The following is a 13,458-nucleotide window of genomic DNA, read 5'->3' as shown; positions in this document are numbered from 1 at the left end:
TTATCATGCTGAAGATTTGTGGATCTAGTTTCCACTCATGAGGATCCATGAGGTTTCTGCTTAGTTCGTCTGCCAGAGCATTTGTTTTTCCTGGCAGGAATTGTGCTTGCAGGTGTACTTGGTAGGTCAATGCTGTGCTCCACAAAATCATGGCTTGTCTGCAGAGGGGGTAGGAATGTGTGCCCCCCTGCTTGTTTATGTACCACATAACTGTGGTGTTGTCCATCTTTATCAGCAGCTGTCCTGGATGAAGTAGGTCCTTGAAGGCTGTCAGGGCATTTTGTACAGCTAGCATCTCTTTTTGATTGATGTGAAGATGCCTTTGGCTTGGGGGCCATGTGCCCTGAATACATTTTCCTGCCATGTGGGCCCCCCCAGGCAAAATCTGACGCATCTGTTGTTAGTGTTTGCCTGGCTGTGGGTAAAGTGAATGGCTGTCCCTTGTTGTGGTGACAGGCCTGTGCCCACCATCGAAACTCCTGTTGCAGGCAGGGAATGAGTGAAATTAATGATTCCAGGCTGTGGCAATGTTGAGTCCAAACACTTTTTAGATACCATTGTAGTTTCCTCATAAGCAGCCTTGCATATGGAATTAGAAGAATGCAGGATGCCATGTAGCCCAGAGCCTGCAGAACTTTTCTTGCAGATAACTGGGTCTTTGTTGCCATGCTTTCGAAGTAAGAAGTCAGTTGCCTTTGTTTGTCTGGCGTGAGATAAGCCATCTGGGCAGTTGTATTTAAGCTTGCACCCATGAATATAATCTCTTGAGAGGGTACTAGTTTTGATTTATTTTCGTTTACTGTGTACCCTAGGCAAATTAGTAATCTTTTTACAAATGCAGGTGCTTTAGTAGAATGTCTTTGATCTCTGCTTGAATAAGGCAGTCATCCAAGTAGGGATATATTTGAATCCCTCTTTGTCTGCAAAATGCAATTACTGGTGCCATGCATTTTGTGAAGACCCTGGGCGCAGTAGATAAGCCAAAGGGCAGTGCAGAGAATTGGTAGTGCATTGAGCCAGCTATGAATCTGAGATATCTTCTGCAAGATTGTCTGATTGGGACATGCAGGTATGCCTCTGAGAGCCAAAGTTACAAGCCAAGCCTTCTTTCCCAGCATGGGCAGAAGCTGTTGCAGAGTCAACATTTTGAATTTTGGTACGTCCAGAAAAGTATTTAGAATAGACAGGTCCAGAATTGGTCTCCATGCTTTGTCCTTTCTTGGTACTAAGAAAAGTCTTGAGATCCTTGTCCCTGCTCCTGTTGTGGCACAGGCTGAATGGCCCTCATGTCCATGAGAGATGTTACTTGTTTTTGTGCCTCTGCCCATTGATTGTGTGGGCAGGTCTGGCATACCGTTTGCCTTTGGAAAGGTGTGAAGTGGTAAATGTAGCTCTGAGAGACTATGTTTAGGACCCATTTGTTCTGTGTGATTGTGTGCCAATTTTGTGAAAAAAGTTCTAGTTTCCCCCAAGGGTGCTGCCAAAAGAGAAATGCTTGGCACTGGCAGAGGGAAGTCATTGGGACTGTTTCCTATATGGCTGTGATTTGTCTTCTCCACTTTTGGAGGTAGAAGCACCCCATTGTTTGGGCCTGTATGAGCCCTGGGGCTGTTGCCTTCCTCTAGGGTGTCTGTATCGGCCTCTTTGTGGCCTGTCTGACATGGGAAAGGACCAATTCTTAGAAGGCCAGTTCCTGCTAAATCTGGGTGGCTGTACCTGTAAGAAATCCTTCACTGTCTGCATAGATTTAGCTTTATCCTCCATTTTTCTTCAACACCTCTTCTGCCTTAACACCAAACAATGTATCATGCTGTAATGGAGCATCCAATAATTTTGCTTTGACATGATCAGGCAGAGTCTGTTCCTTTAACCAAGCATGCCTTCTAATAACAGAACCTGTTACAGCGCCCCTGCAAGAGGCATCTAGTGAATCATAACCACATTGCAAAGTATGTTTTCCCACTTGTTCAGCTGCATGCAATAAATCCTGCAATTCTTTGTTCTCAGAACATTCAGAATTTGTCAACATTTTCTGTTTTAACAAAGACATTAAGCATTGCTGATATCTGAGCATACGAAACTGACAATTTAAAGCCCTTACAGCCAGGGTAGCAGAAGTGTAGACTTTCTTCCCCCATCTCTCCAGTGCCCTTGAATTTCTATCTGCGGGGACAGGGCTTTTAGCAGTAGCAGCCTTGACCCCTTTGGGTCCCTGAGAAATTGTTTCTGGGTCAGCAGCAGGGTTTTTATATAGAAATTTATGAGAATCTGGAACCCTGTAGTATCTGTCCGGCTTAACAGGTGCAGGAGGTAAAGAGTCAGGAGACAGGCCGGACTCTGAAAATACATCATCTACAATGTCTAGAACAGGTGGAATTGCAAGAGGTCTGTGCTGAGGTAGTAGAAGAAAGTCTCTTAAGTCTTTTCTTAGAATCTGAATAATCTTGGCTCTCCCAGTGGAAATGCTCCCTCATGGTATGCAGGGTTTCCCCAAATGAGTAATCCTCAGGAGGAGAAGCTGAAGGAATAGAATCTTCAGCATAAGAATCCTCATAGGGAGGAATAGAGTATCCCTGTTCTGAAGAGGAGTCAGAGGAAATGGAAACCTGATCAGAGGATTTCAGTATCTTGTCTAGGCCTCTTATCAGGAGGGGGATGGGAACCCCTGATCAAAGTAATTAGGTCTTCGGCCATTTTGAGCCTCTTTTTCTTAGGCATAGAAGTCTGTCCTGGAGAATGCTGTACTTGTTTCCTTGTCTTTAAAACTGTTTTAGACTTTGTCTTGGATGCTGAAGTAGGTTTGATATAAAGCTGTGTAGGTCTGAAAACACCCTCAGAAGCCGATGCCTGCTCAGCTGCTCCGGACCCATCTGAGGGATTAGTTTCCGAAGGGCCAATACCTTGGGTATCCAGAGGCCTAGTTGTCTCCATGTGGGAGTCAGAGGCAGCCTGTGGCTCTGAGGTAGCGGGTGTCAGGGGCTGTGAAAGCACCTCACTGAGCACCGGCGACTGGCCTAGAAGAAGCTTCATCGGTTTTGGACCTCGGATGCCTGTCCTTTTCTTTCTTCTTGCGCTTTTTATGAATTCCAGTCATTGGTTGCTCTGACGGCATTATATAGTTAAACCTTTGGCCAAAGTAATAAAAGCAAAATCGTACCGACACGTAATAGTGCGTTGGTTAAATCTAGCACAAAACCGACAACTAGCAACATCGTGGTCAGGGCCTAGGCAAGGAATACAGTAAGAATGAAAATCCTTATGAGGTATTTGCTTCCCACAAGAAATACAATTATTAACTTTTTCTGACATCGGTCTGGAGCAAGAAAAAAGTTTCCCCAATGGGGTACTTAGCTTTATAGAAGACTTTGGATTTGAAATTCAGTTTCAAAAATCTCAGGAGTCGGACGACCAGCACTTGCGAACTGCTTTTGCTTCGGGCACCGTGAGGTAAGAAAGACTGAAGAAAATGGCGTCGGCTGCATCTTTTATACCCCTGGCGCTCTGACGTCAGGGAAGAGGTGACAGCAACCGACGCCGGACCAGGACTTTGGAATTCAGGCCGACTGCAGGTAGCCTGCCAGCAAGATAACCCAAGTGTAATGACTGCAACAGTGAAACACGTGAAACATCTAAATTTAACTTCAAAACAGAAATGTCCTTATTTAATTATTCCCTCTGCTCTTCGGAGCAACTATGAACATCTAAATTATACTTTTTACCAATGACAGATGTCCTAAAATGTTTCTGATAAAGTTAAAAAATAGCTTACAATCAATATGGTATCATTTTTTTCATACCATTTATATCTGTAATGCCATACACAATGGATTTAGACAACTACATACTTTTTTTCCCAAAAATGGAGAAATGTGTCCTTTTAACCCATGAACAGTACAAACTTGTCTGGCCCATAAATTATTCATGTTTTTCTTATGGAGGTAAATTTTTCAAAATCTTACATAGCTAGAAAATATTGTTGTTTGGCCACAACATGCTGGCATTTTTTTAAAAAATCTAAATAATCAATTGTAAATTTGTCTTTAAAAAACAGCCACCAGTCTTCTCATGATGCATAAAAAGTATACCTGGTAAAATAGTCATCACACAATTTACATACAATACCTTGAAAATCTGAACTTGCAACAGATGCCCCACTAACCTCTTATAATCCTTAACCAATATAAATGTTGGTGTCTTCTCCAAAGGTAGCCAGAATTGAATAATTACAGACAAACGTGCACATAAAATACTCCTGTTACAGTCAATCACACCCTCTGGATAAGTCATTTATACACCTCTGCAATATGTAGTTCTTCTGTCTTTACTAAAATTAAGTTTCCTTCTTCAAAATTACACTTCAACACAAAATAACCTCATACATGGTATGAGCATCCAAAGAGGATTTCTTTCCTCTAAGATTATAATTACTGTGGGAGATTTTAATTTTATCAGAGTTAGTAATGATAAAGGGTATAATAAAAAAATTTAACCTATCTTGAAATGTAACTGATGCTTAAGCAAAATTAAATGAAAACATAGCTCCATATAGAAGTGTATACAGTCAGACTCTTCCAACAGATATGGCTGACACATCCAATACAGCTACACCTCTATCCTCATGATGTAATGCAAAAATCAGAGCAAGTTTCATAATCTGTTGACCAAAATTCCAGCCACAAATGCTCAAACTGAAGTTTCTGTAGAGTATTTAAATGCCTGATATCAAAGCAACTAAAATATTTTTTGCCTGTACTCTCTCACACCAATCTATAATTATCAACCTTGAGAAATCCTCTTGAATACTATTTACATTTAGTGATACTAATGTACAGTTTATTTTCCTTTTATTTGTATTAGTGAAAAAAGGAGTATGTTTTTCTTTTATCTTCTTCTACCTTTGACTCATTTTATTACTGTAATATCAGCTCTTTTCTCCATCAATCTCTGTCATCTCCAAAATCTTCCCCTTCTGAACTATGGACTGCAAATCTAGTCTCTCTGCACCTGTTGAACCAATAAGGCTCATTCTGATCTAAGATGACATCCGCTTATTGTGAATCCACCTGCATGTTTGCCCAGAATATGCACATGTATGGTGTAACACCATCACAACAACCTACCTAGGCTTATCTTTCTAAATCACATTTTGTGCAATGTAATATACACTGTTTTGCAATATGCCCCTTTCCTTTACACTGTCCACAAACACTCTGTGGTCAAACTCCAATTAACTGCGCAAAAGACCACAAAAATGTTATTGTCCAAAACAACACAGTGAATCTTCACTTCTCAAAATGTCCACAACACTTGACAAATGCTTAATTCCACCATGTTCCATTTGCAAAGTATCCCGGATTCCAGCAGTCAATCCACAACAGTTGACATGACAAAGTCTTATTGACTGCAAACACAGTATGAAATTTTAAGTAGAATGGCAATAATATATTTTCTGTAATATTCAATTATTGAAATTGCAGCAACAGCTTCCATTTCATGTTAATTTTGTTGGGGAGCTGCTATGAAACTGCTTCAAGGAAACACAGTATTTTTATTATCAACCAAGTAAAAATCTTTCCGCTAAAACCACATTTTTAAAAGTGATTTTGTAAAAAGTTTCCTTTGCCTCAAACCCCAAAAGGCACAAAAATATAGTCACATACCTCATAACAATCAACAGACTTTTGCAAAGGAGTTTAACAACTGGCTTCCTTATGCCTTTGAAGGGTGCTTTCTTTTCATTCTGTGTCACTTATAAATGTCCCTTAACAGCTGCAGCATATGAACCAAATTCTCCTTCTACAGGATCAAACTACAGTCAGTTTGTGTTAACCACACCACGCTTTCTGCTGAAACAAATACATGAGACTGCCCCAACTACACAATTCTCAGCTTCTCGTTGCATCATTGCACAGCATCTGTCAAATGTTTCTCCATAGGAAAACTCCCAAACATCTCTACGTTCTGCTTCATTTAGAAGATGAAGTAGAACTTCATCTTCCAAACATCTGGCTGACAGCTCTATAATTTGTACAACGTTTTCCACAGTAACATTTTTTTTCATTCTGATTAATATCAGTCAAAATCTTCCCATTCTGTTCAGAGTCTTCCATCCTACTGCTCCAGCTCTATTGCCTCTGCACTGGAAATGATGGAATGTTTAACTAGTGTAAGTGGAAGTTCCCCAGTGCCCTGGCCAAATTTCCCCTAGTCAGTATGAATGCTACACCTCTGGTCTCCCCTGAAAAGAGGACACTGGCCTAGTGGGACTAACCTGATGAAATAAATAAATAAATATGGCTGACGTGCTCCTTCATACATCTTGGAAGGTTTTGACTTCATTTTTTTACTACTGCAGCTTATGTGGGTTTGTGTGTACTGTCAGGATCACAGACATCTGCACATCCATGCATCTCTTGCAGCTTGACATTTGTGTTCAGTAATAACAGATTGTCTGTTACTGTGCTGCCTCAGGATATGTAAGGAGATTAGGCTGATCATGGTAAATGAATTAGGCTGTGGCTCTACAACTGCTGGCATGACAGCTATGGTGACATATTAGCTGAAAAGGCTTGCTGTAGTGGTGGCAGTAGGTTATATTCTTAAGCTGTCTTAGGTACATAGGTGCCTGACCTCTAGTGAATCTTCCACACCAAGAGGTTTCCTCATTATTTGTTTTTGGAGCCAGTATATATATGTATTGGATTTGAGAGACTTCGAGGGACACCAAGGAAACTCTTTCATATACACAGAAATCAAGTTTTGTCAACTCCTCTTTATGCAACAAGTAAATAAAAATTATTCCAAGACAGTACACTAGATGCATCCATTTAATATTATCATTCTGAATTATATTCTATACACATCACACAGCAGTAAAATTGTATCTCCTTCTCACCAAAACAGATGGCAAAATATCTGCAGAGTTATGCAATCTACAGCCATTTTCAGAAAGTTTACAGATAGAAGTACTTTTTCTAGAGCTCACTGGTGAGTTCCTGAGTATAAATTACAAAGAGCAGTGAAGGCAACCTACAAAAGCTAAAGTGACTAAATACTATCTTGCTTCCTTGTAACTGAATGTTGGGGTGTTAAAAATCTTGGCTAACACTAAGTGGATACATAAGTGTAATACTATTGGGGCAAGAAGACTGACACTGAATATAGAGGAGGATGATATATTCCAGCAGAAGCAGGTATCTATACATGTGTGTATGTGCTTTAATACCAAGCAGGAGCACAATGTTGTTGTGTCTTTCGGCTTTTCCTGGTTAGGGGTCACCACAGCGGAACTCCGGTCTGCTAATGATTGGTAGTTGATTTTTACGTGCCGAGTTACCAGCCCTGATGCACAACCTTCAACGAAGGTATGCTCATTCACGCATGTCTACACGCAGAAGACGCTCTAGCTGAGAATCGAACCAGACAGCGTCTTACTGTGAGGCGACAACGCTACCGCAGCACCACCACTATGGGTACACCAAGCAGGAGCACAACATAACCTGAAAATACATGCTTATACTTCATAGAAGCATCTGACATGGTGCTATAAAGTAGAACACCATGATGTAGACCAGGAATCTTTCAATAAAGGTCCCAGTACTCAAAACACAGGACTCTGCAAGTTGGTTTGATGAGACCAAAAAAAAAAAAAACTTTCACATAAAGAGATGAAAACATAATAATAAACATAGACTGGTACTTATCAGAGTTGAAAGGAAACAAAAATAGGTTTAATGGAATCACCAGATTTACTCTAATATACTTTTGTACTTGGGGAATATGCCAAGAAATATCATCTTAAGGCTGTATGCGGAAGGCTAAATGGCCCACATACAAAATGACAATACAGCAAAGAAAACCATGACAGTAACTATTATGTGTTTATTTTGAAGAAGCATAAGAAATACGTCACGTAATCACCTACTCCACTGATTACTTTCTTAGTAGTGATGGTCACGGCAAGCCTCACAACATGCTGGAGACAAAGATGATTATTCTAAAAGTAGCACCTTTTTTTCTTTTTTTGTAGTGTGACAAATTCAGACAAATACAGTTTTCCAACGACAAAGACAATACTTACTGTAATTAATGCTGAACGATGCAAATCCTTTTCCTGGGTAGTAGGATCCTTTTTCTACTGAAGCAAAGCACTGCATTTTTTCATTCAATCTCACAGTTTCCTGGATAGTAGCATCCTCTCCACTCAGAAAATTCCACCCCTTCATGCAGCCATCCATGCGAGGATTGATCTAATGCAAAAGTAAATGCAGGTTACCATCGATCTACTTCAAAGATTCAACGGGTGACAAACGCACTAATGTTCTGATATGTGAACCTAGCAACTGGTTAAGGAAAGTCTTCATAAGCACAATATTCCTTTGCTCATGCATTCATTTCATAAAATACTTATGCATGTTATTGTAAGACTCAAGTTACCATACAAGTAGTGCAGAATTTGCTGCAGTTTCTTTCAGGTATGATGTCCAAAAATATTAATGTCCAACGAACATGAAATTGTATCAGATTCATACATTCTTGTGAAGTTTACAGCAAAGTCCATCAAGAAAAGCATCCTTATCACCCAGTATTGGGTATTGTTGTCCCCATATATCCAGGGTGAAAATCTGTGATTACCAATCTGACTATTCAGACAGGTTTTAATGACTGGCAGGGAAGTGCTCTGCTTGTTATTTAAGGGGGAACCAATTCTAGAAACAGGGGCTATATTGTGCTGAGTACCTGTCTTGCCAGCTGGTACTGTTACAGTTTAGTGACAGTACAGGTTTAGAGCTCTAGAAAAGTTCTTTTTACAGCGAATATTTAGGTGAAGAACTTCAAAAAGTGCAGGGTCATTCATAACACGGAAGGCTAAACACAGATCACTCTTCAGCCGATACAAGGCTGAAGTAAAAATAAAACCTTGACCACCAGGTAAACCTGGAATATTCAGGAACTATTCTAAGGCTAACCTCCTGCTATTAAGTGAGAACCTGGCAAAATTTCAAGCCCCCATAAACCCTGAGAACACTTCTGCCTATGCAGAACTGTTCAAAGAAACCCTCTACAAGCATGTTAATAGCTGCATAGAGGCAGCTGTACCCACCAGGAAGAAGTACAAAACTAACTCAAAAAACAAGCCACCCTGATGGAATCACAAAATCAATCGGCTGTAGAACAGGAGGAAGAAAATCATGGCAAAAATTAGGAGGTGCAGCACACAGCAGAATAGAAACACTCTCATCAAACTAAACAACCCAGAGGACAAATAATGTCTACCAAAGCCAAATTTGAGGTTAGTTTGGCCTCCCAGGCCAAGGACAACCACAAAGCATTCTTTAGCTATGTCCGTAACCTCAAAGGCAATACACAATTGTGTGTGCAGAGCTCACTGTAACCGGAGCGCCACCTATACTGAGCCAGAAGATGTAGCAAACCTCCTGGCTAACAAATTCAGCTCCAACTTTACCCCTCTCTCCCCCTCAACCTTCCCTATCATCAAATATAACTGCCCCTAGTCTTAACTAGGGAATAGGTCTTAATGCTCTCTCAAAGACCAAGAACACTGCATCAATGGGCCCAGACAATATCCCAGGATGACTTCTAAATAGCATGAAACATGACCTATTAGGGCCTCTGGAATTACTATTTAACTGAAGCCTCCAAACATGCTTCATGCCTCATGAATGGAGAAAGGCAACAATCATCTCTCTGCACAAAGGTGGGCCATCTACAAAACCATAAGTCTCACTAGTCTTACATGTAAAGCCATGGAAAAAAAAAATATCATGGAAATTATCAACAGAAATATAATAAACCTCCAGGCACTGGACCCAACCCAGTTTGGTTTCATCAAGGGCAGATGATGCCTACTCAACCTGGCTGACTTCTTCGAGAAGGTTACCAAAGCAATGGATGAGGGTAAAGTCATTCACACTGCTTACCTTGACCTGGCTAAGGCATTTGACACAATACCCCACTCAGGTATTGTTGACAAACTCAAGAGGTCAGGTACAAACCCATATGTCACCCAGTGGATAGCCAACTGGCTCACAGACAGGACCCAGAAAGTTAGAATTGGGGAGTCCACCTCTACAAAGAGGCCAGTCACAAAAGGAGTCTCTCAGGCATCAGTTCTTGGATCGCAAATTAGGAGCTGTTAATGAATCTCACACTGACACAAATGTTCTCCAGGAGGGGCTGACACAGACAAACAAATCATGCCAGAGCCTTGGACTAAAACTAAATGCCAAGAAATGCATTATAGTATCCTTTGGAAAGTCATCCATCCCTGGTAACTATCATATTGACAACACACCCCTTAGACTTGACCCAGTAGTCAGGGACTTAGGGACACACAAAGATAGATAGTAATCTAGTCTTTGACCATCATGTGTCTACAGTGGCGAGGAAATCATGCTATGCTGTGCAGCTTATAAACAAGGGTATGGCATCTAGTCCAAGGAAGTCATTGTGCCACTGTATTCGGCATTCATCCAACCTATCATTGAGTACGATGCCTCCTTTGGTATGTACCTAATCAGGTATATCCATTAAATGGAATGTCCACAGAGGTTCCTCACTAAAAGAATACAGGGCATTAGTAAGGTGTTCTAAGCAGACCACCTCAAGACCCCATTCCTGTATTCTGTCTCCTACGGGTCTTTGAGGGGAGCTCTATGCCTGGTATACACGGCAGTTGTCAGACCCCGACTCTGATGGACCTCCTGCATATCCCCAAAACAAACAGCAGAATTACCTGTTCTAAAGACTTCAACCTTGCCTGTGATATAAACAGGATCTGATGGAGAGATAGACATGTATCCCAAAGACTACCTCGTCTATGGAACAGGCTCCCCCATCCATGAAAAGCACAGTTCCTCCCTAACCCAATTCAAGTGCAACTTGGATAATTAGATGAGAAACTGGAAATTCATCCCTGGTTTGGCACCAATGCCTCTAATGGACAGAGGTAACCTGTAAATGGTTCATCTCCCAGGCCCATGCTTACACTTATCAAGAGTATCAGAACTTGTCAGAGATTTGGGATGCATAGCTAGGCTTAAAAAGGCCCTTGAGGTCATTAGCCTAGTAAACACCTATGAACCTAGAGGGACAAGAGTTTAAGTCTCTTAGACTAAAGTACTAAGACCTGAGACCTCAGACCTTCTGGTGAGGGAACACTTGAGGTCTCTTAAGTTGTTAGATGTGTAGTGAGATACATGTCAAAGGGGGCATTATATTCAGTGAAGAGCCTAACACAGTAGGAAGTGGAAGGGGGTTCTGTCAAGGCCTAATACACTAGGAAGTGGTAGGGAGTTCTATCATGGCCTAATACAGTAGGAAGTGGTAGGGAGTTCTATCAGTGTCTAATACAGTAGGAAGTGGTAGGGAGTCCTATCAGAACCTAATACAGTAGGGAGTGGTAGAGAGTTCTATCAGGGCCTAATAATATAAGAAGTGGTAGTAATATAAGAAGTGGTAGGGAGTTCTATCAGGAACTAATATAGCATGAAGGTTCTATCAGGGCCTAATACAGTAGGAAGTGGTAGGGGGTTCTATCAGAGCATACTACAGTAGGAAGTGGTAGGAGGTTCTATCAGGGCCTAATACAGTAGGAAGTGACAGGGGGTTCTATCAGGGCCTAATACAGCAGGAAGTGGCAGGGGGGGTTTATCAGGGCCTAACACAGTAAGAAGTGGAAGGGGGTTACATCACAAACCAAACTAACACCCAAAGGACTACAGTGATACTATTTGGATTCCCATGATGATGCTACTCTGCATGGGCTTTTTATATTAAAAATCCATACAGGACCTCAGCCCACAATACTACAGAGTAAAGCAGCTAGAACTGGTACTTGATCAGCAGCTGTCTTTCCCTTCCCACACAAGGCAGGTCACAGGCAAAGTATTAAAATAAGCAATGCAATGCAGAAAATCACTCATCTGATAATAACATATCCAGGAGAAAGCCATGGTGACAATAATGCCAGGAGTGTTAGCTGCTACCCATGTGTGAAAATCATAGACTTTGAGATACTGAGAATGTTAATATTAAAGAAAGTGTGGATTCTGAGGGGGAGCCGTTTTGGAGAAGATATTTAGTTGTGGAATAGAGATGCTAAGTGTAAACATACTGCTGTGACTAGGATCAGGATGTATATCAAGTGAAACTTGAAGGAGGTTAGTTCAGATGTTTAAGGTAAAAGATTTAATTTTAATTTAAGTAGAATTATTTTTTTCTTAAAATTTGTTGTAATACTTTTGAGCATTTCTACATGGGCCTCTGCTGAAAATGGGCTCCTGCCCATCAGACTTTCCCAGTAATCAAATATCAATAAATAAGTAAGGGAGCTTATTAGTTTGTGGTTTATTTTGTGGCTAAGCTTATTAGTTCACGGCGTCCCTGTGAGGAAGCCGCAGCTCCCCAGGGCGCCATGGCACCCACTTTGGAAACCCTTGGGTTACTCGCTACACTCCATTAGATTTAGATTCTGTGTACAAAACCTTTAAAACTTCTATGTATATGTAAATATGATGAACTTGTAAATTTATGCCTGTCTAGATTGCTCTTTGCACTCAGGTCATGGCTGAAAGTGGTCAACAGACTAGTTCACCTACCCAGGAAACAAGTAGTAAATAAATATGTACATCTGTGTGCTTATAAGCACTTGTAATGAAATTAGAAGAATGTTTTTTTAACAGCTACAAAGAGGCTGCTATTGAAAAATTAGATGATTCTTCTTATTATTATTATTATTATATAGTTCCTACAGATCAGAAGACTAACTCCAGACTGGCATTATTGTGCAATGCAGACATGAACATTCAAATATTGCTAACAACTGACCATTCTCATTTTTTGACAGCTGCAGTTATTCATTTACAATCTAAAGAAACTAAAGGCAGACAAAAAGTAAATTGTTACAGGAGGTTCTAGAGTTAAACATTACCCCAAGCTATGCAAAAGGTAGTACAAAGTAAGCAGAATATCTTAGTTGCCACTAACACCAACACAGCATGGGCTGTAAATAGCTTAAAGACACAAAATAGTGAAACAGAATGCAAGAACTGGAACAATATCATCAATTCAGCACTCAGCTGCACCTAGGTCCCTCTGGTGAGGAGTGTTGCATTCTGTACAGGAGTATCCTAGTGTCAATTGCCTGAATGTTTTATAAACAAGAATCAAAGGCGAACTCACATATGGTATTTTATATCAAAGTATCAATTAGTGTTTTACAGGTACTACTCTATCACCTATACTCAAATGTATTTTGAGTTTTCAGTCGTTTAAACTTTCACGAATTTGGCTTCAGTATTTTGAATTTCAGGATTATGAGCTTTCAAGATTTAGCAGCAGACCTATAAATATATATATATATATACATATATATATATATATATATATATATATATATATATATATATATATATATATATACATATACACACATAT

General features: G+C 40.4%; 1 protein-coding gene across 4 annotated transcripts in view; it reads right to left on the bottom strand.

Moving 5' to 3' along the window:
- GAS6 (growth arrest specific 6) overlaps positions 1-13,458 on the bottom strand; it is a 989,702-nt gene that overhangs the window by 145,705 nt on the left and 830,539 nt on the right. For all 4 annotated transcript variants that reach the window (XM_044071118.1, XM_044071116.1, XM_044071119.1 and 1 more), the window contains one exon: positions 8,081-8,249. In XM_044071118.1, coding sequence (XP_043927053.1) covers positions 8,081-8,249 — 169 coding nt within the window. The remainder of the gene's footprint in view (positions 1-8,080; positions 8,250-13,458) is intronic.

The sequence above is a fragment of the Protopterus annectens genome, chromosome 5.part0 (assembly GCF_019279795.1).
Source record: "Protopterus annectens isolate FY-2018-M chromosome 5.part0, PAN1.0, whole genome shotgun sequence".
In the NCBI taxonomy this organism is placed as follows: Eukaryota; Metazoa; Chordata; order Ceratodontiformes; family Protopteridae; genus Protopterus; species Protopterus annectens.
The sequence above is the reverse complement of the archived record's forward strand: the minus strand, read 5'-3'. Positions and strand labels throughout refer to the sequence as shown.